Raw genomic sequence first — 27,240 nt, 5'->3', positions numbered from 1 at the left:
CACGCACACACTACTGTATACATAACCTAGCAAAAATGCAACCCTGGGAAATGAGAAACACTCCGTGCAGAACATCTGGAATGACAATTGTGTGTTTGCATTGTGTATTACACTAGTTGTTTATTTATGTATGGCATCTCCTCCCTGCCATCTAAACAAAAAAGACAACGTGAACAAACCAGTCGACGCTTAATAAAATCCTAACCTAAGTTCCCATGCATAAAATAACAGATAATTCAGACTTAATTATACACTTGCAATGCAATTTATATTTTTTACACTCTAAGTGACGCTTGCGCCACAGTTTGTAGAATATCGTGTGATATTTGATTTAAAAACATCCCTGCAAAGACCTGTATGTTTCCCCAGGGTAATTAAAAATTTATTTTTCATGTATGTTTTTATTATATGGCTTTCCCCACACCTAAATTCACGATCAGTTTTCTTCAAGTGAAACTTATGTGTAGAATACTACGTCTGCCATTCTATGCAATTTCATTTTGATTTCATTGTTTTCTGATTACAATCCCTCAAGTGGGAAATTCATTTTACACTCTGCTGTGTAAAGCAGATCATACATGCAGGTATCATGTATGACACAGTTTTAATATACTGTCGGTTAATTACTACCTGTCAAACATTTTTCTCTATTCATTTGAATAAACTGTTTAGAATCACATCTTGATTGAAAATGCACAAAAATAAGCAATTGCTGTTTAAATAATATGCTATTTGTTTGTAGTTTATTTATTTTTTTCTTGTGTGTCTTTAGTTCAGCATGTGATGAAAAGACAAGAGTACAAGGCCCCTGGGATTGAATGTGTGTTTTTACTATTGTAAATATACAACATGGATATTAAAAGTCTACACACCCCTGTTCAAATACCAGTCCGATTGAAATGAGACCTCCGGGAAAGAAAGAAAAAAAAATCAAGTATTTTCTTGTCACTATTGTGATCTTTTGGAGAGGAGAAGTGGGGAAAAAACAACTGTGATAGTGTGGTTGCACAAGTGTGCACACCCTCTTAAAGTTTAGTATTTACCGAGCCTATTTGAATTCATGCTTAAGGGCCTCTGATGAACTCCAAATAAAGTTGAGCTGTTTTATGGAGCTGTTTTTCTTCAGCTGAAACTTGGGCCTTAGTCAAGGTGGAGGGATTTATGAACAGTTCCAAATAGAAGTTAATGTTAACACAAATCCTTCTGAAAAGCAAAACATATATGGCAGGAAAAGCCTACTAGATCATCTGAAATTGATTCAAGGTTAATCAGAGGCAGTTTAATTAGTGGAAGGTGTGTGTTGAGACACATTTAACATGAGTTTGAATGTGATTGGTGCTTTCTAAAGCCAGCGTTACATGGTGTACACAATTGTGCAACCACGTTATCTCAGTTGTTTATTTTACTTCCCCTTTGGAAATTATTTTTTATTTTTTTTAAATATCATTTGTGTGTTATAGGTTGTTAGTCATATTTACAGTGGGAAAAGGTTTAAAATGATTTATTCTGGTGTATTTTCTTTTTTTAGGTACAAAAAATGCACCTGGGTGTGTTGACTTTTCATATTCATTGTATATTATTGTATAGCCGAATTGTATAAACATAAAGAAGGCAGCCACAGTTAATTACACTCCAGTCAAATGACTCTCAAGGTCTTATTTGTTGTGATAGTTAAGTGGAGCACCAGGGGTGGATTTCCCCTGCACTGCCCTCCACCCCCACGCCGCTGCCCCACTATGCAAACCAAGTGACGACTTTCCGTGCATTCCCTGCATGTGCGATTTGTGATGTGATCCTTACTTCTCATAGTCGGGCTTGCAATAGAGCAGTCGGTCCCGGCAGTAGCAGGTCCCCGTGAGCGCGCTCATGCACACCGTGCACTTGACGCACGACTCGTGCCACGAGCGCTCGTTGACGCGCAGCAGGAAGCGGTCGGCGATCGGAGACGAGCAGCCTGCGCACACCTCACCGCCTCCGCCAGAGTACTCCGGACCTGCGTGGCCCACCCGGAGCCAAGAAAAGTTACAATACTACAAATCAATAAATCCCAACACAAAAATCCTTAGTTTAATATAGCATAGGCTATAGAGGCAGCAACAGTCCCGACATACGACGGTATAAGCAATGACTCAGTCCTAGTCTGACAAAGTACGATCATGATAGTGTACGTAAACGTCAAAGCAGCAGTAAAATTATATTTTAGTTCATATTATAAGGGGAATGTTTTGTATGTTTTTGTATGTTTGTGTGTTTGTTGTGTATGAATATGAAACAATCAAATGTAAACAGTCTGTTATAATTGTAAATCCCTTCCAAAAATAAAAATAAAATAAATCAGAATTTAATTGGGTCATCGGTTTACGACCGAGCCCCGTGCCTATATGACGGCGACGAATTTCACGTACGTCGAAGGCGCCATACTTGTCAACATAAAACTCGTCATTACATTAACAGAAACACTGTAAATGAAATCAGGACCCCTGTACAGTTTCACAGTGGCACAGTGGCTATTACTGTAGTAACACCCGCACGAGCTATCCCCACACACAAAAAAAAAAACACGCTTGTGGTTGTAGTTTGAACTGCATCACATCATGGTTAACATTTTGGTTATGCACAAAATAGGCCTATACAAAATGCAAAATATCACAAACATCCTTTACTTGTGATATAGAAGTAGCACTTTTTGCTATTGAACATATAAAATGAAAACAAATTGCACTTCTTCGTGTGGCTAAGGTGAGCAAAATATTACAGATTTGTCATTACCATTGTAGTGATTATATAATATTTTCTAACTTAAGTGAAACATTAGAAACACTCGTTAATTGCGACGCATTAGTGTGCAATTTATTTCATTCTAACAATGACAATAGGATCCATATTAGGCCAATCATATATAAAAATTGGAAACCCCCACTCACAAACACATGGGCACATTTTTCTACAAATCTTTAAATCTTTTCCATCAAGTCTCCACTCCTTGTGATTACATTCATTTTGATTGCATCGTTTTTAACGTTTTTCGTTAACAGGCCTAATAGTTGGAAAATATGTCAAGTGTTGTTTATTCACTATCCATCAATAAACTATATACAATTCTTAAATGATTATTATTATTATTATTATTATTATTATTATTATTATTATTAGGTATTGGTTTTAATTTCCGCTCTAACATGCACGTGCATGGTATTTTAGTATTACAGAAGCAGTGCATATAAATAACAAGGCCCTTCGAAGTCAAACTAAGGGAAGGTTGTCGTTGTAGTTGCAGGCCTTTTTGGACAAGTTGTAGATACTTAAAAAAAAAAATATATATATATATATATTTTTTTTTAATTGATTTAGATACTCGTCGGCGTGAGTCAGTCACTCACCAACAAAAGGTGTTGAAGATGGAGGCTGCTGCAGACACGACTGTTGACTCTCCTCCGTTTTCATGCCTTCTCTCCTTGCCTCAGTGTGGTCGCTGTGCAAAAAAAAAGAAGAAAAAGAAAAGAATAGAAAAACATGCAAAATGGTTTTTCGTTCCAAATATTATTTTTTTTAAAAAATCACCAGATAAAATTCATTACTAAAAGTGGGCCTAAATGAGATAGGCGAGCCTAAGGAATTTGAATATGTAAACGTGCAGCTGCAACATTCTAAGTTAGATCCTCCGAGGATGAAATTGAAATGTACACCGTAAAAACTTCACATGACGATATGGTGCAAAACATGCATTACAAATTTTCAGGAATAGAGGATGGGGGGGGGGGGGTCCTACATGCAGAATTAACTTCATGAAGTTCAATTGTGAAAGTAATAATAACTCATTGGATTGTGTACCTTTTTAATAGCACACAAAAAAACAAACAAACAAAAACACTCACGCCTAACTAAATATGTTTTTGTTTGTTTTTTAATTAGTTTTCATTGCATAATCCACGATAATTTTTCCTGCATTATTTATTTAATTCCCTGGAGGGATTTTAAATCATATTTCAAATACTTCTCATAAATATAACACAATTTTACACATAAAATGTAAAGCGTATATACTTCAGAATGGCATCAGCTTAATTCTTACTGATACAAAATTATAAATAAAATAAATAAAGTGTATCACTACCTTTGATGCCACTATCGTTCGTCGTTATCATCCCGTAATATTCACCTCCTGTAATCAAATTGTACTGAGCATCCATTTTGATGTTTGCCTCATTATTGACATGAGACAATTATTTCCTATCCATAATTATTAGATACGGGCTGATGATTGCCTGTTTAATTGCCACATTATGTAAAGAAACAATAAAATACGATAAAAGAAATGAGTTATGGAAATTCAAGCGTAATCTGATTTGGCTTTTATGACTAACTGGAGGCTTGGGGGGTGGTGGGGTAAAAAAAAATACACGAGGGGCACATTAGTGTTGCACCGATAATTGCATGTTGACACTAAACGAGAGGGAAAAAATAGCCGTCAGGTGTAATGAAAAGAAAATATACAATTCTCAAATAATTTACAAAAGAAGCATTTCAGGGAATAAAAGAAAATAGTGCCGATTTTTTTTTTTTACAAGTGTAACATTAATAAGTGTTTAATTATAATAATAGGCGTACAAAACCCGCACAATTTAAGGGGCTTTTAATTAGTTTCTAGCTAAGAATTTTGTGCACATTTTGTTGTATTATCAAGTCAAATAAAAAAATCAATAAGTGAGTAAAATGTGCCACCCTGTTGCACGTATCTTAATAGCTTACCTTGTGGTGAAACACACTCCTGGTATCTCGGTGGGCAACATGAAAAACAACGCGCCAACTTCCAGATGTGTCCACGGACCGCTTTCACCTGCACACTCGCCGTCCTTGCGTCTCGCCTAACTAAACATCCATGACGACACTCCACGCTCCACTCCACGCTGCAGACAGGCTATTGTCTCTCCTCCTCCTCTTTCTTGTCTAGCAGCCTAGCCGCCTCTCCTCTTGCGTGTTTTGTGCGTGGAGTGGGACAAAAAAAAGGGGGAGAGCATGCATGCAGACAGAGGGAGGGATGTGGACGGACTGCAAGGAGAGGGAGGCAAGCCAAAGGTGGGAGACATGAAATTGATTGATGAACTTTAGGATGTTTGAGGGTTTGGGCAGGGAATCCAACTATTTGAGTGCTATAACGTCATTATTTTTTTCTTAGTTTGCAGTATAGTGCAAAAAAAAATACCTAATATTTAGTTGAATAATGTTTAAAAATTCAAGTAAAAACTAATGTGAAAGTTGACGTGCTTAAAAACCCGAACGGTTGCCACTAGTAAACGATTTATTTGCCATTTTAGGCTGGTGGCGAGCGCGGGATGGTGCAGTGAGAGAACAACGCCCCCATGTGTCGAAACAGGAGAGATGCAGGAATCAAAACACAAAACCCACATTTTCATGCACTTCGCAAGTCCAAAAACACTTAGCAAACACATCAAATATACGCGTATTTTTTTGAAGACACAACTAAACACAATATACGTATTTTGCATCACTGAAACAAAAATTCAACCATAATAGGCGTCGGACGTGCGGTCAGAGAAGGCCAGGCCAGTACAGGGAGGCAGTGCCACACTCACTGCTGTCCCCTAATGTTCTTTCCTTTCCCCTGCATGTGAAGCGTTAAACTAAAAACAAACATTAAATTATGTTCCATTTTAATTCTATGGTCCGTGATTTTCTTTCTCAATCCAACAATGGCAGTTTTTTTAGAATTAAAATAGATGATTTTGCATATTTCCTGTTCAAATGCACGGGAAGAGCATCCCTTCGTGCTTCAAGCAAGCACGCACACATCAACTTGGGTAGGCAGTTTTTATTGCGTGGAATCATACAGGTTACTAGTGGCATGGTGGCCATCGAAAATTTCGCAAGTTTCCCGAGTGGCTGGTCAATTTCAAAGACAATTTCAAGACCTCCAGTGCCACTCACAATGGTGTATGGATGGTGCGGTCTGGTGGTGGTCAGAGGTGCACAGTGGCAACCACGCTTCCCGTCAGCCTGCTCCAAGGCAGCTGTGGCCTCATATGTAGATTACCGCCATCAGAGAATGAATATTGTAGTATCTATGAAAAGCGCTATAAAAATATGATGCATTATTATTATTATTGATCTATTTTGGGCTCTTATTTTTTTTATTATTGTTATGTGTAGCCTGCTTCAGTCCATTTCAGTCCCTCAAGGTAAAACTAGACTAGTGTGAAGGCTACAAAATGAAATAAGCACCACCTCAGTGCCAAGACACAGTAAAAGTAGCAGGATGCTCCTCACACAAAAAGTTGTTCCTCCTTGCCTGATTGGCTACGCCTCAGTTTCAGACCGGACAGAATCTTCTGCGCCGGCGAAATGAAGTGGTGATCTGCAGGAAGTGCCCTGGGCGAGTGACACAATGCCTTCCTCTGTGCACCCGTACCGGAGCTGTTCACGTTAAGTCCGGCCGCGCCGCCGCAGGCCACTGGCTCCAGTCCGAGCATGTACTGCACGACGTCCCGCGGGCTGAGAGGAGGAACGTCCTCTGCGGGACCGGCGGCCCCCAGAGACGGGCAGATACCGTCCAAACTCCGGGGTCGTCCCTGCGTGGTTCGCTCTGGGGAGGAGCTGCGACTGCTGTCCGCGCTTCCTGGAGGGTCCGCTGAAGGCACTGCGGGCCGTCTGGCGTCGCAGCTCTGGCTGTCGGTTCGGCCTCTCGGGTTGTGATGGCGGTGGTACTTGACAGGCTGCCTGGTGAAGCGGTAGTGTGGCTTGTCAAAGATAAAGCCCCGCGCTGGGTCGTGATGAGTCTTGCTCAGGGCTCCGCTCATAGCCAGGACTGGGACACCAGGAGGAGAAAAACATACGGTTTATTAAATAAAGTCACGCGGCATTCAGGTTAATGCTTGTAGGCCTGATGCACATGGAGCGAGTGACGGGAATGGACAATTGCCCAAAATTATAGTCGGCAACTCATGACAGCAGCAGGCAATTGACACTTGCACTTATAACCAACTCGTTCGCTGCAGCGGAAAAACTGCGCCCCCTGTCGTTCTTAAGGAGAAACAATGTTTTGAGGCGCCACACATACTACTTACTGTATACGGTATTTGATTTTATTTTTTAAAGCGGATAGTCCTGGCCACTGTAGCTCTTCAAGTACTATAACAATACAAAGAGAAGAAACTAAAATGAACGAAATAACTAAAAAAACAAACAAACAAAAACATTTTCGTTAACGAAATAAAAACGAAAACGAAAATGCTTTTCAAAAAACTAAAACTAACTGAAACTACATTTTACATTTACAAAACTAACCAAAACTAGAGTATAAATGTCCTTAGTTTTTGTCTTTAGTTGATAACTCATTTACTGCCATTTACTGCCATACTGTCATTTACTGAGGGCTATAGACGTAAAAAAAACAACATTTAGATGGGTGTGACAATCAGTGGATCTTATCTTATTAGTTTAACGTTGTTTTTTTTTAAACTTTTGTCAACAAGAGTATGAAAACCTAGGAAAAAAAAGATTGTACAATTCGAACAGATATACAATTTGTGATTAATCGTGAGTTAACTAGTGAAGTCATGCGATTAATTACGATTACTAATATTAATTGCCTGACGCCCCTAATTTAAAAAATAAATACATTCTTTTTTTAATTTTTTTTTTTTAAAGAATAAAAGATTATAAAAAAAATTAGGGGCGTCAGGTGATCATTTTTTTTTAAATTGTAATAAATCACATGACTTCACTAGTTAACTCACAATTAATCACAAATTTTATATCTGTTCTAAATGTACAATAAAAAATTCTAGGTTTTCTTACTCTTGTTAACAAAAGTAGAAAACAACTTTTAATAGAAATAGTTCAAATGAATTTATGGCAGTGAGTTAACTTAATACATGAGCCTTTGGATATGTCACTGACATGTCTGGGAGGCAGGTGGATCGGAGCGGGGGGGGGGGGGGGGTATAATTTCCCTCTGCTCCATCTCACCTGCTCCCAATTTTAATACACCACACACACACACACACACACACACACACTGCTGCGTTGGGTTGGGGGCGCGGGCCGTGTTGGGGTGGGGGGCGCTCCTGGCTCCGCTCTCCGGCCGGTGGCCCCTGCGGGTCCCGGGGGTTGTCCCTTGGCGCTGCCGTGGCCTGGGGGGCCCTGGGGGGTTGTGCTTGCCCTGTCCTTGACGGCTCCCCTCTTTGGTGGAGGTTTTCATGCATGCCAGATCCACTACACCAGCATCTACCGAAATTCAAACACAATCTGCTTCTTCCTTTGCTCGTTGACTCGGCGGAGGCTGATGTCTGTGGATCTTACTCTGCTTCATCTGTCCTTCCTTCTTTTCCTCAGTCTTTCCTTTGGTCTCTTGAGGTCTCCCTAATTTGTTGGAATTTAGATGTTTCTGGGGTTGGTGAAAGACTCTGGTTGGTAACCCGGTGGGTAGTAGGTGATGTCTGGTCAGTGCTGGATTTCACTTTCCTTTCTTTTCTTTGATCCTTCTTCGGGTCTCCTGACAACCTCTCAACTCTAGCTGGATTCTGAAGTATTCGGATTAGCTGAACGGTATGGGATTTTTAATAGGTTTTAGGTGAACTAATGAGTACACACTCACTCACCCGCACGCACACATGCACACACACACATACAAAATCAAATAAAAATAGAAAATAAAAAAAATGTCGAATCGGTAAAATTATCGAATGAACAATACTGAGCTCTCAAAAAAAAAGAAAAAACGTTTATTTATTTGCGGAATAAGGACGTTTGAAAGTGTGACGCACGGAAGTGACGTCATCTAGCAGCAGTCATTTGAAAAGCCCTTTAAGATGACCTTGCTCCTAGCTGACAATTTTGCATGTTTGACTTTTGGCTCCAATGGCTCGCCTTGCCTGCTTTTTCATTTAATTCAGCCAAAAGGCAACGCTAGGTAAAAAGTGCGTTACTTTTTTCATTTTACCATGCTATTTATTAAATCTTGCACACAAGTAATGCACTTAAAAAAAAGAAGAAAACTAATACTAAAACTAGCCATTTTTTAATTAACTAAAACTAATAAAAACTAACAGGGACGGCCTGAAAACTAATTAAAACTTTTTTTTTTTACTCCCCAAAAAAATTAACTGTAATGAAAATTCCAAAACGATTATAACCCTGCTACAGAGAAAAAAGTGGCCGAGAATAAAGGACAGAAAGTGGATTTGAGAGACTTGGCAATAATTGTCCAATTCATTAACTATACTTGAGTATTTTGGTGACAGAGGCTCTCCACACCTCACTTTTTTTTGCCACAGGTATGTAATCTAAAATGTGTTCTGAACCTAAATGCGGAACCAAAATGGGATTGTGCAGATGGCAGAGCCTTGAAAGCAATATATTCAGAACACCACTCTCCACTTGAAGGCCAAAGTTAAGCTGTGTTTGCAACAGAGCCCCAAAGAAGAACTGAAAATAAACAGTTGAATACACTCAAAGAGAAAGAGAGGAAAAGGAAGGAAGGAGGTCTAACTTAACCACAGAAAAGTCCACAAGTCAGAAAAAGGGAACTACAATAAAAAGTTAGCCAGCAGGAACAAACCACTCAGAGGACTGCAAGCTAGAATCAGCTTAAATAAATGGACTACAGTGCTACAACAACAATAATAATCATTTTTACAAGGCAACTAATTTCTTGTCACTGTTCTATGGCTCTAGTCCCGCCTACCTGCTCTGTCATTGGCTTCGGGGCTGAGCTGGTCCACTGCCTCATTGGATGAAGACTTGTCAGATATATAACCCTCACTCGACTCTCTCTTCATTCCTTCGCTCTGTTGAAATGACACAAGTTGAGTGACGTACCTTAATTAAGGACGCTTGATTCTACTGTATTTGAGTTATACTGAATGACGACACGTCGATCTGTTCTACAGCGGTGGTTGAAGAGAGTACTTACATTATCAAGAGTCTGTAATATTTATTTGATTTAGCTGTTTTTATTCCTAAAACTGGTTAATCAAATAATTGTTCATTTTCAATGCATTTATCTTTATAACTTAAAAAATTTATTTTTATTTATTTATATATAAATCATCTAAGAATGACCTGGCCCCATAAAAAAAGTAGAAAGTAGAAAAGTATGCCCACTTTGCTTTTTCTTGGACTTTTTGTTTGATGTTAGTACAGAAGGCTACCAGCAGGGGTACCGTCGTCAGGTAAAGAAAAGTCATGGCAATTACAAGGAGCTAGTAACTGACTGGTCTCTAGAAAGCTTGCAACATTGTTGCCCCACAAACCGCCCCGACCCAACATTGGCCCCCAAACCCTGCCAGCTATGACTCTGAGATATCCATAAAACTGTAACTGTCCAGCATTTACTTCCATTTCTCAGCTTCAACAGAAACGCCAAGTGTGAAGCAAAACAAGTGGGAAAAAACAAGCGAGTAAGCAAGCAAGCAAAGCAGCACCTCTTAATCAGTTTTAGAGGAAGAAGTTCAATTGTAATAGAGCTAAATAACTCACTTCTAGTGAGTAAGGGCGCTCCCTGGAAGTCGTTTCTTGTTCTGCTCGTGTGTCAAAGCCCCCATCCAGAGGATAGGTGCGTCTGGGAGGGGTCTCTGGAAGCGGGCCCGTGGGGGCTGGAGGAGGTGTGGGCGTCCTGGCTCTCTGCAGGAGGACCAAGACTTTGTCGTGGTGCGAGATGAGGAAGTCCACAAGCAAGGCCTGGTAGGTGTTTTCCTGCAGCGCCACCGCAGGCTGGTCCGTGCACACTGAGGGGCGCAGGAGAGTCGGACCGAAGACAATGCCCAAATTGTTGGAGGACATTTTGTTCTCGTTGTTTCTGGAAACCCTGCAGGGATGCGTGGGAGATTAAGTGCGTCATCTGCCTGTAGCAAGGAGCGGCTCCGGTGTCATGTCAAACTTACTTATGCAGGTGGAGTATGAGGTGCTGCAAAGTGTTGTAATGGCAGACAGGGAGTTTCCGCAGTAGCTGCTGCAGGTTACGAACAAGGTCCATGAACTCGTTAGTGTCTCGCGTCAATTCCCACTCGCCCACGTGCTGGATACTCCTCCCCGCAGTGATCAACTCATTGTAGAGTTTGAATGTCAGCAGGGGCTCTGGAAGCTAATTGGCAAAACAATTAAGGTCAGGGAGAAGCGTTCGAGAAGTATTCGGTGACATACCTCCTTGAAGAAGTGCTTCAGGATGCAAGTGATGTCGTGTGGAGACACCTCTGAGAGGTCCACGTCCTCCTTGAGCTCTTCCAAGGCCTGGCACAGCTTCTGGACGCGGGGTTTGGAACCACTCACCCGATACACCCCCTTAGTGAGAAAACACAAGACAGCTCATAAAAGAAAAATGATGCAGTCTGATAGTGTCTTCCATTTAAAATTGCAGCCAATGTTAGTGTCACGTAAGCACCACTCATTTGAGGATGAACGTCTCCAGATCCAGAACAAGTCTCAGAGTTTCCAGAAGTCTCAGTAACATGACAAAAAGTCGCTAACTTGTTGCTAGTCGCTAAAATTCATTCATTTGCAATCTGGATGGGAAGGAATGAAGATCTCCTTTCCTGTATTTTGACTGAAAAGTATGGAGGACCAAAAATGCCAAAATTAGAAGCGAAAAAAATAAATAAAATAAAAGTGAAAATAAAAACGGATATAAAAACATAATTAAAAAATTAAATACAAAAGATTAATACAAATGGAAATAAAAACAATAAAATATATAGATATATCTAAAAATATAAATAAAATTTAAAATAAATACAGAAATAAAAAACGAGATTCAAAAAAAATAAATAAATGTGGAAATAAATACAAAAATAAATATATAAATAGATTTAAATATCAATCTCACTCTCTCTATACATATATTTTTTGTTGATGTTTTTATTTCCATTTATATAAATTTTTGTATTTAATTTTTGAATTATATTTAGAGCTGTCAAACGATTGAATTTTTCAATCAGATTAATCACATCTTAGAATTTTGATTAATCAATTTAAAAAGGCTTATTTATCAAAAATGTTTGCCCGCCAAATTGCTTATGTGTTAATTCTTTCAACATTTGATGTTATGAGGACATCTTCAACATTTTTTGATCCACTGCACACTCTCACCCTCCTCTTTTTTTAATCAGTTAATTACTTGCATAATTTAAAATGAAAAAACATGAACAAATATTCTGAATGTCATACACAATAATATTAATAGTGTGATTAATCTGCGTTAGTATATGATTAATGCTTTAACTTTGACAGCACTAATTATATTTTTTACATCCGTTTTTATTTTCACTTTTATTTAATTATTTTTTATTCTGGCATTTTTGGTCCTCCATAGGAAAAGTACCTGAAAATCTTTAAATAAAACACCTGGGAACAGTTTTAAGTTTAAAAATAAAATAAAATACCTGCAAGGCGAGCGCACGACTCTCGATCTCTGCAGTGCAGCGGCGTACCACAAATGGGACGTCGTCCGGTGTGTCTCGCAGCAACAAAGACAGGGGAACGCCAAACACTGTCCCCTTGTTGTTGTCACACTCCATCTGACACACTTCCATGCACTTCCTGTGCAAACCCAGGCCGCACTGAGGGAGGCAGAAATGAATAAAAACATCACCAGTCTCCTTTTAAAACTTCTCAATGACGCTAACGGCACACACACCTCCTCACATTCCACACCGTTAACGTAAATGTAATTGTCACACTGCTTGCATTTCACCATCTTGCTCTTCAATTTCCTGAGTCGGTGAGTTAGTGCCGCCCGGGATGGGGTGCGAACCTTGACCTGCTGGCCGTCGAGGCACTCTAGAGAAAATTTGCATATAAAAGACACATATAAAAGTTACTTTTGTATTCTAAATGCATATTTCAATTGTACTGTACATAATACTTTTGTTATGTATTGTCATGGTGGATTGATGGTTGTGTCTGCCTCTGACTTTACAACTGCCGAGTCCTGATAATTAAGCAAGGGCCCCCAAAATTTACTCCGTAGCAGCCACTGGAAATGCATTTATTTTACTTTTTTTATATTTTTTCATTTAAAGTCATCAACTCAAGTTTCACCAATTGACAGTGAGTGGACTTTTCTATCGTACAAGAATGATCGAAAGAGTCTCAACAAGCTTTGTTTGAAATTGAACAAGAAGTTGGCCATTTTGGTTTGAAGTAGCCATTTTGTGTGAAGTCCATTAATGAGATGAGAAGTGATTATCTTCTAGTGGTAGTGAATGAAGAGAGTGTCTTATGGTATGTGAAAGAATCACTGCCTAAATACAGCGCATGTAACTTTGTTTAATGCTAATGTTTTGTACTAAAACGTTATATGAACTGTATCTAGAGTACACACTAGTGATGCTGTAAAAAGGGCAAAGGGAGGGGGGGGGGGGTGTCACAAACCAGATTCAGACGCCACATCACGGTCATCCATGTCATCTGCGAGGAAGTTGTGCATTCTGTGAACCCTCCTGTGACAGTGAGCTGCCATGTTTGCATCAACATAGGAAAAAAACACACTTTAGTCATGTTTTTACAATACTAATAATTAGAAGACATCATGCAGAGGTGCGACTACCAGGGCTGGACAGAGATTCCAAACTGCCGCCGACGCTCTCACTGTCGCTGAAGACAAATCTCCCTAACAAGCAGCAGGCACATTGATTACTTGCCATTCAAATGGAAGTGATGAGATATTTATGGATGAAATGGAAACTTGCTGGAATCACCGGGTTGTCTGTAGGGACTGTCATCTGTGTGAGGTGAGGAGTCTTGCAGGGAGCTGAGGTGGTTGCTGGTTTTTCGCTTGTTGCTAAGACACATTGGACCATATGATGGTTATTCATACGCACACACAACCCGACAGTGACAATATTACAGTATATTCATATTAAAATACGGCATATGATAATAACATATATGAACTCATTCACTCCAAGCCATTTTCCCTGAATCAACCCCCTTTGCTCCCGGCTGTTTGACTGGATTTTGACTGATTTTGCAAGGCCCACAGAATGCTAGATTCTATTGCTACAAAAACATGGAGCCTAAAAAAAGAAAGGTTAGACTCTCTTCTTTCATCAGGAAAAAAAAAAGTATATTTTTATCTGTTTCCGTTTTGCAGCAATTAGCATTAGAATATAGCTAAGTTTAATCATTATTTACAATTCAGTTTAAAACAGTGGGGGAAAGAACTTTTGGTTGATCTCTTTTACTCTGCTGCCACCTGCTGGCCGTTTTTGTAATAACTACCATTGCTTCAAGCATTCTCTTCAGTTCAGACGCTGCATCAAAGCCATCTGTATGCTCTAGCATAAAAAAAAAACATAAAAAATGTATAAATACAACTTTGAGAGAATCGTAATATTTAACTCATTCACTGCCATTGACGGCTATTGACGTCAAAAATTCATTTTAACTATTTCCATTAGTTAAACATTTTTTTCCCACTTTTGTTAACAAGAGTATAAAAACCTTTAAAAAAATTTCATTGTACATTTAGAACAAATTTGTGATTAATCGTGAGTTAACTATTGAAGTCATGGGATTAATTATGATAAAAAAAATAATAATCGCCTGAGGCCCCTAATTTTTTTATGTTTTCTTTTTCTCGTTTAAGAAAAGATTATTAGAAATAAAAAATAAAAACATTTTTAAAAAAAGAAGATGATTAAAAAATTACATTTATTCGTAATTAATCGCATGACTTCACTAGTCAACTCACGATTAATCAAAAATTTTATATCTGTTCTAAATGTATTTTTTTTTTTTTGGGGGGGGGGTTCATGCTCTAGTTAACAAAGGTGGGAAAAAAAAGTTAAACTAATAGAAATAGTTTAAATGAATTTTTGACGTCAATGGCAGTGAATGAGTTAAAATAGAACATATTTATACGTTTTGGGGAGCAAATGAGTTAAGAGTCACATAGAAATGGGTATTAAAAAGTACAAGTTCTTTACCGCTTTCCCTGAGGCACATATTCCTGGAAGGAGAACACTTGCAGCGGTGTCTCCTGGCGCCGCATGCTGCGTACATACATCAAGTAGGGCTCGCCAGGCTCCAGGGAGCGGCACGTTAACTCCAGGCTGTGATACCCAAGAGGAACCGGCTCGGTCTGCTGCCGCTGGTAGTAGAACATGTTAACCGTGACCTGGTGGACACGTGGAGACTACGTTAGAGTAAGGACAATGTTTTCATGGACATGGTAGCACCGACCTGCTTGAGCACCGTGTCTGCCTGACAGATGAGTTTGCGGGTGTGAGAGATAATTCTCTCTTTGACCTTCACTAGCTCATCCTGGTGGAACTTGGCTTCGTGAATGCACTGTCTGTAAAGTATCTCGGACTCCATCACCTTGAGCACACAATAGTTTAAATTAGTCTTCGAAAATACTTTTTATGAGGACTTCTCTTGCCTTTGTCTGGGCTTCATCCTTGGACTTTCGCCTCTTGTCCAGAGTTTTGAGGCCACCCGGGTCATCCACGATTTTAGCTGTCATAGCTTTGGCCTTTTCCAGCTCGTCGCATCGCTGGAAGTATTGCTGACGAGACTTTTTCAGAGCCGTCACCGCTTCATTCTGAAAAACACACAGATAAGCATACAGACTTACCCAAGGTTCAGTTAATTATTTTGACCCAGGAGATTGGATTTGGGAGGAGCTAAAGCTGGTCGCCATTTTACAAACATTTGCCGATAGTGCCCGGACAGGACTTAATGGCAATGTAAGCTCTGAAGGTAGGATGGCTCACAAAACATGGACATTCTTGCGTCTTCTGTACTTTCGGCTTTTATTGGTTGCTATGTGCATTTATCAATTGTGAATTAGGTAAAGAATCTCGGCAAGTTAGCTAGTTGCCCGACCGCGTTAGCTATGCTAGTTGCGCTATATGTTACAACAAAAACAACAACAACAACATTGTTGATTCATCACTTATTTTCATACACTTAACAACAATTTCAAGTTTTAAAATGCTGGAAAAGGAAAATAAGAGACCTAAAGGAGAGTATTTGGAGAGATCTCAAAATCGAACATGTTGACCACAAATCTATTTTTAGCCAGAGCTAGCCACGGCTAGTAGCTCACATATATCACAATTGCATTATGCTAAAAGCATTTTTACCACACTTACCTTAATCAAATTGGTCAGAACACACTTTGGTAGACTTTGTCGGTTGGAAATCCTTTCTATGTATCTTTGCAATTCCGGACACCTTTTGGTCCGTTCCCATTTGACATTCCACGGACCCGTGAACGGCATACAGTACAATGTGAGGCAAATGACGTCGTGTGAATATTATCTAGAAGCTACGTTTCACATCTTTGTTCGCCCTATTTTGCACCATTGTGAAGCGGTTTGTGAAAATCAGGAATGAATGAACAAATGAATGAATCAAAGTAACTTGTAGTAAGCAACATGAGCGCTCCTCGGCATTTGCTTGCGTTGTCTCGCTGGCAGTTTGCCCCACCATGGCCGTGCTGGGTCTATAGGTGGGGTCAGTGACGTCATGTGAATACTATGTATTACCAATAGATTGTTGAATGGTGACGGTCTGCCCAGTGGAATCTAATATAACTGCGCGCCTGTCATCAGGGCCACACAATCTCAAATCACACAGAAATGTCACCCAATGTCATGATGCATTGTTCAGATGCTTGACCGAATGCTGTTGCTAAACTAGGAAGTCGTCCTAATTCACTTACCATCTTCCTCTGCTCCTTCACCCACTGCTCCTTGAATTCCCGCCGCCACTTATCAATCTCATTCCTCTTGGCAGCCAAGGCCTTTGGGACAGGAGATAGTGGATTAACAACTTTGCACCACGGTAACCTTCACGAGGGAGTGTGCGAACTCTACTTGGTAACAGCGGTTTTGCACAAGGTCCGACGTCTTTCGAGAGTTCAGACTGTTCTTCAGGTCTTGTTCGAGAGCCATGGTGTAAATGTACTGCAGTGGCATCGTTTCCTACGCAAGTAAAAGCAACTTTTGATTGTTTCTCAAGTGGCACAGGAAGAAGGAAAATGCTTAGAACTAACCATAAGGACTTAAAGCATCTACCTGTGCTGCCAAACTGGCTTTTGCGGCTTCAGATGTCTTCATAACATTTTTGGCAAATTCTTGTTCTGTCAAAAACAAACAAACAAACAAACAAAACCATTTTAATGGTCACGTTGGAATGTCATGATTAGCATCATTTAATCACATATTCCACACAGTAGTGAGTGAACAGAGCAGTGTGGGACAAAAAAAATCACACACATCTAGTGGGAAAAAATATATCTAGGATGACGATAGCATAATTCAATGATGTGTGTGGAACTGTTTGGCCACTTATGACAAGACTTGACTTGACTCCTACACGCACATTAAGTTGCTCTTTAAATTTTGTTGTATGTTTTCATTTGTTTGTAATGACAGGTAATCCATTCACATCTAATCTCTAATGCTAACTATTTGTTAGATCCTAATTCTGCCACTTTGTTGATAAGAAGTGCATGCTTTATGCCTGTGTTTATTCACCAAAGGCAGTGCCACCTTTCACAACCTTGCTCCAGTCTGCTAATCCTCCCTCGCTACCGGTAATCCTTTTTGCGTGTGGAGCACCCAATCATCCTTTGAACTTGACATAAAAAATCTATGTCACGATTGTCACATTATTGTTGCTGGGTCACAATTAAATGAGGTTCAACAAGACAGCTGGATCCAAACTTCTGCCTTTACAAAGTTGGCTAGAAATACTGCTCTTGTATAGAAAAGCACCTTTACTGTATTTTATAGTAGCCTACATAAGATAGCTAAATATAAGATAGATAGATAGCTTTCGAGCTATATGGCTATAGCTACTGTAGCCTACACTTGAGATGCGAGTGGTGCCTTTAGATGTAAATGATGGTGACCGGACCCACAAGTGTTTGAGTCACAAGCTGTTGTTCAGCTCATTTGTTGCTTTGGCTTACTTGTAAGCAGAAATTTGACATACAAGTGCTGTATGGTGGGCGTGAGATCAACTCAACTCACAGCAGTTTGAATGATACACAGTGAACTATAGTGTCATGCTGTGTATTTAAAACAACCACATAACTTTTCCTTCAACTGTGCTTGCTTAATTCTAACTCAAAATGGGAAATACAATTGATGGGTTAATGAATAACATCATTGCTAGTGTTAAACATTTGAACACAAAGGGTGGTGCAACACGTGTGCACAGATAATATAACAATACTCACAGGCTTATATTTTTCATTCCCTGCCAGGAATAACTTAAAGTGTTGCGGCCTACTGAGGCATGACCATGTGTATAACTGGAGGGCTCTATGAGGGGCAGGACAATGTCCTGAAAATGTGCCAAAACCTGTAAAATGTTTCCAGTCTATTTAATTATGTCATTAATGCATTTTTTAAAGTCAATTTTGCATTGAATATACAAGCGAAATTTATGTTGTTTTTTTTTGGGGGGGGGGGGGGGGGGGGCTGGAACAGATTCATGGCATTTTTATTTACAGTATTTCAATGGGGAAGGATGATTTAAGATCCAAGTGTTTTGTGTTACGAGTGTGGCATTGGGACAAATAAAATTTGTATTTCAAGGCACCACTACACATACATATCTCATCAAGGAAATGAAGTTGTCAGAGCAGCAAAATTTACATTTTCATATAAACGTGCAATAATAATAATAATAATTTATATACCAGTATATAAAAAAATAACATCAATATGAGAACGAATATAGGTGGGATTAAGAGAAATTGTAAACTAATCTAAGTAAAAAGAAAATGGACACATGGACTGAAGTATTGAAAAAAAATCTGTTCCGTTCTTTAATCGTGCACAATGAGCACATATTTGACATTATTGGAAGTCATTTCTTGCATTCATTTGTTAATTTTTTTTCTTAAAGTTGGTTAAATAAAGGCAATTTTAATGTGTTTATTGATCATTTATCTCATTAAGTAACTTATTTTTGTTGTTGCAAATAATACAATACTGTAAAATAGTTTCACATACATTTAAACAATTATTTAACTATGACTATGTTAATTATAACAGAAAAATGTAACTATTTTACTTAGTTTATATGCAAGTTGAACAAATTTAATAATTTACTTATCCAGCCTGTCAATCTGATTTAAAAATTAAACAGCCAGGCGACTCAGTATGTTTGTCCATATACGTGTCCATTCCAATCTGTGCACTCACCTAAGCTGAGCTTCTTCTCCATCCAGGCCAGGAGGTCTTTGGCGTAGCGGCACCACATCTTGGCATACTGCAGGGCCGTTTCCACGCCGTCCTCGCAGCGGCACAGCGCCAGATCCGCCTCGTGGGCTGAGAAGGAGTACATCAGCATCACGGCGGCTCGGAAAAAAAGCACTATTTTGTGTCAGTGAAGCACACTGGGAAGCCTGGAGGACCTCCACTCAAGGAAGCAATTCATCGTTTCCAGAAGGTGTCGCTATGCTGTTCACTAAGTGGCCCCGCAAAAAAGCACCTTGCATGAGGCAGATGACACAACTGAGGGAGTGTTTTGGAAAATAGGCTGAGGCTGTGGGGGCCTTGACGCGGCAACTCCCCCTCTCACCCCTAACCCCCTCACCACTCCTTGTGGTTCTTCCTCAGCGACTCACACAAAGTGGAGGACAATCACATGGCCTCCCGACCTCCAAACACACCGACAGAATCCAGTTAGAGGGCCAAAAAAGTGCTCACTCAGCCTTAAGTCTCATTTAGAAATCAATATCCAAGTAGATTGTGCTGCGTCCTCACTGTCGTGGAGGATTAGCTCGAGTGAACTCGGATTGCAGGCAGTGACGAGCATTCCAGGTTGGCCACCTGCCCAGTAACAGTTTGGACAGGGTGTTAAAAGGGCTGATGGGTAATTAAGTCCAACCAATGGGAGCAGGGAACACACACAAGGCTGCCAGAGATCATTTTCTTTGGACGTACTCGAAATAATCCACAAAACTAGCAAGGGTGCGGTAATCTATATCCCTAATACTAGGAAAAAGAAGAACAAAAGTTATTAACTCATTAATTGCCATTGACGATTATAGACGTCAAAGATCCATTTTAACCAGACTAGCAGTGAATGAGTTAATAATATCTACTACGTCATTATAGAAATAAGAACAGTAATTATTTATGATCTATGTATCAAAAACACTAAATATGCACTTTCAAAACAAACTCTCGTCATTTATAATCGATTACATTTTGACAGTGCAAAAAGCAGTGACGTAAACACACTTGAAAGGAAAGTGAAGTGCTGTTGGTGGTGCAGACAGATGCAAATACGGAGCCAGAGGTGGACCACACACACACACACACACACACACACACACACACACACACACACACACACACACACACACACACACACACACACACACACACACACACACACACACACACACACACACACACACACAGCAGCCCAGCAGTGAGGTTTTGAGATAAATGTTGTCACGCGCTTGCCACCTTCCAATTGCAACCGTGCGGCTTTTCCACACTCCCATTAGATCTGCTCGTCTCCCGCCGCCCTCTAACCTGCGCTTGCAGCGAAAATGTTCCGTGTGTAAGTTTAGTCGTTGCTTTTCTTGGCCTTGAGTTTGTGTTTACAGCCATCAGGGCCAGCAGGCGTAACACCTCGCATGGGTAAAAGAGGGCAGATGCCTCCTGCTTAATCTTCATCCTAATCTCGTTACTGCGCGGCAATTACAACTCGAGGTAAGATACTGTATGGAAACAAGCAATTGAAAAAGATACAAGTGGGAAGAAGGAACAAGAAATCATAAAGGAGCCTTACCGGATGAGTTTCCATCAACTTCAATGGTTGCACAGTGTTCCTAAAAAGAACATATATTTAAATACATATATTTGTAAAAATAAGACGATATACAGTCGAACCCTGCTCTGACCTACGACGAATAGTCAAAATCCGTGTATAATTGACGCCCATTGAATTGCATAGGGCTGGGGGTGGGAGTACGTTAAAAAAAGAAAACAAAAGATGATGATAAACATTCAATATATGTATTCCACAAACCACAGGGTAAAAATGGGGGACTAAATTAAAAAAATATATTTATAATGATATTTTAAAATATTTTAAAAACATTGAAACAAAACTTGAAAACACAAATTTGATAATACAGTATGTGACTCTACAGGTGCCAAACAGCATATGCACAGGTTGACTGTATGAAATGTAATGTAATGAAAGACTCAATAAAGATTCCTTTCTCACAGGACCGTAATATTGAATAGGGTTGAACAACTCTGAAAAATAATCAAATTGCAATGTTTCCCCCATCAATATTGCGATTGTAATTTAATACGTGATTATTTTTTTCAAGGTCAACATTTTTTTTTAACAAACACAAGCAACATATGAATAAATATAACAATAAATAATATCAGATTTACTCATACTACATAAATATTTCGGTTTTATAGGTTAGGTTTACGCAAAAATAACGACAACTGAACAAATGAAGATGAAAGGCAGTTTATTTATTTACTCTAATTAGAGTTGTTCACTTAATGAACACTTTGACTTGCAGTCTTTTAAGCGTTCACTACGACAACTTCACAAAATTTGACCAAACGCGTGTGGCGTAAACAGAAGTATAATGCAAACAAATCTGGGGCTTTATCACTTTACAACTTTTCATGTTTCGTGAAACAATGACATGGTATATGTTATATTTTATATTATTAACTTTTGTACTACCGACCGAAATGAAGTATGTCTGCTCGGCAAATTGCATCCCTTGCATTCTACTACACTTCGGTGTTGATATTAAATCTGAGCAGCTGAGTAAATAATCCTTTACAGTGACAGTGTGGAGCACTCACAGACGGTTCATGCTGCTCTGCAAGTTCCGTTATATCTCCAGTGATGCACTCCAAAGTGTCGGACAGCAGCTCGTCGTTGTCACTGATGAGAATTAAAATACGCATTCATGTAAATACAAGTTCAAGTATGCATATAACAGTAAGACGACAAAGACTAAAAACAACCTTTAGTAGTTTAACATATTAGCAACATCATGTATTGTTAAATTAACAGCTCTCAATCAAAACTATACGAGATGTACCTTTACCCATAAACCATGTACCGTACAGAGTGCAGCTAATGTCGTTGTGACCACGCTGTGCATATTTTTAATAGAGTTCGCCCTTTCTTCGACTCCTAAAAGTGGTGGTTTGCAGCAGCTTCTACACTCTATAATTAAATTTCAATTTTTTTTTTCCAATAGTTGCATCATTCCCGCTTAGAGCATTGATTAAATCTATTTTTGAAGATTTTTTTTAGTTTACACATTTCATTGACAGAACAAGTTGGTGGAACTATTTCTTCTGGTCTCACGCGTTTTTGTGATACGGCGTAAAAAATCAGACTAAGAAGAAAGCTTTTTCCATCATTAATGTGACAAAAACACAACTCATCTGAAAAATCAATACATCTGTTCAGACCCCGACACCTTGCAAAAGTGTGCACACCCATTTAGAACTGGAATGTGCCTGTGTTTACAGTAGAATTAACTAATCACATTCAAATTGATTAGTTAGATTTAACCGCCTTAAAATATTGTATAAAGCTCATCATGAAATGTTGCCAGTTAATATACAAACCAAATTTATAAAAGGGGAAAGTGAGTACAAATTAAGAGGAACAGACATTTTTTTCCAAACCTAAACATAGAACAAAACAAAACGAAAGATGTATTTCAACTCAAGATGTCAGTCGGTGGAATAATTTGGATCGTAAAACAAAATCTTCTCAGTCTATTTGTAGTTTTAAAAAATGTTTACAAGCAGTTATTGCAAAAATATATATAGCACAAGGACACACAGTTGAATTATTTTGTAGAATTGTTAAACTGAAAGCGTCTTGACCGCTCGCTGTCATTCATTTTGTATTGTTTTTTTGTGTTGATCAGGGGCAGACAAAATGAGTTTTACTTCTTTCTGTCCTTTCATTTCTTTTACTTTACTTTGTATTTCAATATTGCTTTATATTGTCTTTTTTCTTTTACAAATGAATTCAATGAATTTAATTGAATTCAAATTGAAATGAATTTTTTTCACACCATTTGTAGCACCTCTAATGAACCTCAGCTGAAGTTCTGATGTTCTAGTAGGCTTTTTCTGACATATGTTTGCTTTCTAGCACAAGCTTGAAGGTAGGCTATATGGAGCTGGTCATAATTCCTTCCATCTGGTCTATGGTCCCAGTTCCAGCTGAAGAAAAACAGCCGCTGCCTCCAACATGCTTCATTGTGTGTATGATGTTCTTATGGAACGTTTGCGGCAAACATAACTTTTGGACTTATGGCCAAAAAGTTCAACTTTGGTTTGCAGGCTTCCACTAGAAATCAAAGCAAATGTTAGGATAGCCTACTAGAACAACTGAACTTTAAAAGGTGGTAGGTGTGTGCCGTCTCTCGATTTGAGTTTGAATGTGATAGATTAATTCTGAACCCTAGCCACATCTCAGTTGTAAGAGGGTGTGCACACTTGTGCAACTACATTATTATGACATTATTTATTTTTACTTCCCCTCTCAAAAAGATTTTAAAACCTAAGTGGCTCAGGTAGTAGGTCAATGGTTGAATTGTTTTTTGAAATGGTTTATCTTGGTCTCATGTTTTGATAGGCCTATCACAAAAACGTGGCATTTGACTGACTGTACTGTAAATGGAAAAGCAGCACTTACATGGTGATAAATGATAACTGTAAGTTGTCAAAGTCTCTGAAGATCTCACTGTATCTCTTGGTTTCACTTTTCTGTGCCTTTTTGAGGACGTCTGAAATGAAAAACTGAAAGGTTCAGAGACACACGAAAAAAGGGCGTTGGACTAGTTGTGTTTTTTTCTCCCGTTTGTTGTGAGATTACACATTCTGTACTAGACACACAACTTCCTTCTAAACAGCAGAAATGTGTTCACTGCAGGTCAAACGACAAAGTTATGTCAGGGAAATAAAACACTATAAAACTAACCAAGAGCTCATAAAATGTTAACCTTAGCATGAAAGCCATTTTGCACTTAAAGGTAATTGAGAGAGAGAGAGAGAGCGGGCAAAAAATGGACATACAGACTAAACCACATTTTCATCAGATCATTTTAACACATAACTGGTGCGACACATGAAACACTCATCTCCTCGTTTGCCAACCACATCCTGTCTGCAGTTGGTGCCTTGACACAGTCTGCATTCACAATGGATCACTTTATCTAAAAAAAAAAAAAAAAAGTGCAGAAGCTAGCAGTCAAGCTCAGATTGCGCAATCTCTCACTAACTGGGTTAATGTATTTAATATCTGTGTCAAATAAACCGCAGCTAAAGAAGTACGACGTGAGGCAGAAAGTAGCCTGCCTCGCTGAAGACAGCATAGAGGCTCACGTTGCTGCCATTGAAGTTTTATCCCTCCTTGAAAATGTCTCCAAACTAGACTAGCAATCGAAATGGGATCCAGTGTAATTGATAAAAGAAGATCGCTGTTGGAGCTTTTCAAACCGAGTGATAGACTTGTCAGGACTAGACTATCAAAATTCATTACGCATTTGCACCCCACTGATTGAATGAATGAATAGGCTATTGAATAAGTCTGAAATTGTGATGGCTATATATAGTTTTATGACCAGTTTTCTTTCTTTTTTATTTTTTATGTCATGAGGCTCTGCCACTCTGTTTGGCTAAAAAAAAAAGATGAGGTCTGTGCCTCACCAGCCATGACCCCTGTGTCTAGGATATCCGTTTCCGAATGCACTTTCTTTGAGCAAATTCACTGTTAGGAGGTTTTCACCCAAATTGGCTGCTATAAAACAAAACGGCCGACGTCTTGTTCAATTTTGAGCATGGGTCCTTGACAATTTTATGTAACAGACTATTCCTTCCAGTTTTGTAACGGGAAAAACATGGCAACTCTTTGCAATGATCATCAAACTTTGACACACACATTATATGGCGTAACTTGGCAATTTAGATGAATTACCGTTTGTAAAATACTTTCTGAATGCACTTTCTTTGAGCGAATTCCCTATTTGGAGTTTTTCACTGAAAATGGCTGCTGCAAAGCAAAAGGGTGGATTTCATGTTCAGTTGGGTCCATAAGACCTTTTGTGTGTCATTGTTTATCGATTAAAGTAGTGTTATGTTTCGGTTTTGTAGGGGTTGGGTTTTGTCATGTGTTCCTGATTTCTCCCCTTGTCTCGTTATGTCTGATCACGTCCACCTGTGTGTTTTTTTTTCCCCTTCCCAGTTTGTCTGACCAATCGGTGCCCTCCGCCAATTGTGTTCCCCAGGTGTGTCTCATTAGTGTTAGTGTATTTAGTCTGTTGTGTTTGTCCAGTCTGTGTCGGTCCATTGTCTTGCCATTTGAGTTTACTTGCATTTAGTAAGCGATCAAATCATTTGAAATGATTGATTCACAAAAAGAATCGATCTTTTGGAACGTTTGAAACATCTCCCCACAGCGACATCTGGTGGCCAAGTGTAAAATATTACAATCAAACAGGAGATCAGTGTGGCCAGCCCCCCAGTAAGGAAACTAACTATTGGCTGTCTGTCGTCACCTAATTTACACAACTGGCAATCAAACTATAATTGTAATGGACGCCATAAGAGAGAGAAATAATATCGTGGGAAACAAAAACTGAATAACTCCCCCACCCTGTCAAAATATGTATAGAATTACAAATTAGCTTTTTGTTGCTGATACTTGGTTTGTTTTTAATTTTGACTTAAAGGCTTTAATGAAACCCCCAGTGCTATCACATTTAATCAAAAAGTACATTTCAAAGGCTTTTTTTTTTTGCGACAGGGCATCAAGTTTTGACAGAAAGTAGAATGGCCTGCAAAAACATGACACCCGTAGCAGGAATTGAACCTGAGTTACCTGGATAACAGACCTTTTTCTCAGCCCATCGTGCGAGTGCGTTACCACTAAACCAACCACCGCGTTTAAAGCATTTAAGAGGATGTTGACATTTTGTCATGTAGGCCGATGAATCAACGGCAATTTTACATACGAATTATACTTAAATTGGATTTATTTTAGATTCAAGACATTTTAATATAGTGCAATGGTTGGATTTTGTTTAATTTTTAGAAAAGGCACTTGCTAAAACAATGTGACGTTTGGAGGCGTAATGGAACGCGGAAGGCAACTGTCACGTGACATCCCGATTCTGAGACAGATTAAGGAACGCGATTCGAGTCACAAGTTCCGCCTGTGTTCCGGTACGTACCAAAACACAGTTTCAATTTTGCCATCACTAGGATTTAGGACCTTGTTGTTTTTGTTGTTTCCTGTTGGCACGTTGTGCACCACCTTGTTTTTGTTCAATTAATAAAAAACTTTTGTTTTTTGGACTCTCCCTCGGCCTCCTCGCTCTGCTTCCCCACACTTGAGCCCACAAATACAGCTAACCGTGACAATTAGTGTCCGGTGCTAATTTTTTCCAACTTTCCAGAAGGCGTTACTGAGTGAGGTTTGTGAGATCATATCTGAGACCCTTAAAATACAATACAGGATACACACTCTTGCCAACATTTATCAATTTTCAGACATAATGAAGCCCCTAAAAGGGCTTGGCCTCGATAAGCAAAGTCGCTCACTTCCATATATTCTGACAGAAATTCCACACGCATTTAATGCCGTTTAGATCACTCCTAACGGCTCAAAAGAGTTGGCCATAATAATTAAACAGCATCAACTCAGCTAAAAATGATTTTCAGGAAGTCAGTCCAGCTTTGACAAAGAGGATGTTGCACAAAGAGAAGACAACAAAGTGAGATCATTATTTCACATGGGTAAACTAAACATCCTTCATAAACTTAATAGTGCGCTTTCAAATTAAAAATATTTTTATGTTCACCTGCAGCCTGATGGGACTCCTGAGCCTGCTCCTGATCTTCTTCCATCTTCTACACCTGCAGCGGGTTGACTTCTCGCCTCAACACCACTCACGGGTCACTTGACTGTTGTGGTCAGGCCACACAGGGTGGAAAGTCTTCACAAAAAGGTTCACTGGCACGCCGGTTCGACACGGCCGCTGACTGCATCGTCCTCTCATTGCAAAGACGACGTTGGTCTGTTGCAGTAATAGGAAGAGGAAGTGCAGCTATAGGCCACACCTACACTACTAAGCACTTGTGTTTGAGATTAGATGATACAAAATGTGACATCTAGCCATCAGTTAGTATGCAAATTCAAGTTTTATTGTCATTGCTGCCCATCAACCAAATGATA

At 39.3% G+C, this 27,240-nt stretch overlaps 2 protein-coding genes across 3 annotated transcripts in view; both read right to left on the bottom strand.

Moving 5' to 3' along the window:
• Positions 1–5,223, bottom strand: part of lmx1al (LIM homeobox transcription factor 1, alpha-like) — a 29,312-nt gene extending 24,089 nt beyond the window's left edge. Inside the window, exons 1-3 of the mRNA XM_077559169.1 lie at positions 4,750–5,223; positions 3,381–3,472; positions 1,801–1,993 (exon numbers count right to left, since the gene is read on the bottom strand). Coding sequence (XP_077415295.1) covers positions 1,801–1,993; positions 3,381–3,472; positions 4,750–4,790 — 326 coding nt within the window. The 5' untranslated portion in view covers positions 4,791–5,223. The remainder of the gene's footprint in view (positions 1–1,800; positions 1,994–3,380; positions 3,473–4,749) is intronic.
• Positions 5,224–5,815: 592 nt separating this feature from the next.
• Positions 5,816–27,101, bottom strand: gmip (GEM interacting protein). 2 transcript variants are annotated; one of them, XM_077556915.1, is made up of 22 exons: positions 26,867–27,101; positions 24,122–24,220; positions 23,701–23,791; positions 21,837–21,918; positions 20,785–20,824; positions 19,182–19,307; positions 17,040–17,104; positions 16,839–16,946; positions 16,685–16,765; positions 15,398–15,559; positions 15,199–15,336; positions 14,943–15,133; positions 13,713–13,795; positions 13,562–13,624; positions 13,387–13,467; positions 12,650–12,792; positions 12,396–12,572; positions 11,161–11,298; positions 10,902–11,101; positions 10,498–10,825; positions 9,704–9,806; positions 5,816–6,823 (listed from the first exon to the last, which is right to left on the bottom strand). In XM_077556915.1, the coding sequence occupies exons 1-22, from the start codon at positions 26,910–26,912 to the stop codon at positions 6,282–6,284; spliced, it is 3,087 nt and encodes a 1,028-aa protein (XP_077413041.1). In that variant the 5' UTR covers positions 26,913–27,101; the 3' UTR covers positions 5,816–6,281. The 2 variants fall into 2 exon arrangements, with proteins under 2 accessions (XP_077413041.1, XP_077413042.1); XM_077556916.1 differs by lacking the exon at positions 24,122–24,220 and having other exon boundaries at positions 26,867–27,100.
• Between the last annotated feature and the right edge of the window lie 139 nt (positions 27,102–27,240).

This window comes from Vanacampus margaritifer, chromosome 2 (assembly GCF_051991255.1).
Source record: "Vanacampus margaritifer isolate UIUO_Vmar chromosome 2, RoL_Vmar_1.0, whole genome shotgun sequence".
Taxonomy (NCBI): domain Eukaryota; kingdom Metazoa; phylum Chordata; class Actinopteri; order Syngnathiformes; family Syngnathidae; genus Vanacampus; species Vanacampus margaritifer.
Note: the sequence above shows the minus strand (reverse complement) of the source record. Positions and strands in the feature narration are given on the sequence as shown.

Excerpts from the sequence above, each read along its gene's own strand:
- gmip (XM_077556915.1), bottom strand. The coding sequence starts at position 26,912 with ATGGAAGAAGATCAGGAGCAGGCTCAGGAGTCCCATCAGGCTGCAG. Across the intron at positions 13,468-13,561 it reads GGAATCTCTGTCCAGCCCTG|CTCACTGTCACAGGAGGGTT; the intron begins GTAGTCGCACCT and ends CAAACATGGCAG. Across the intron at positions 12,573-12,649 it reads ACGGTGTGGAATGTGAGGAG|TGCGGCCTGGGTTTGCACAG; the intron begins GTGTGTGTGCCG and ends TGCCTCCCTCAG.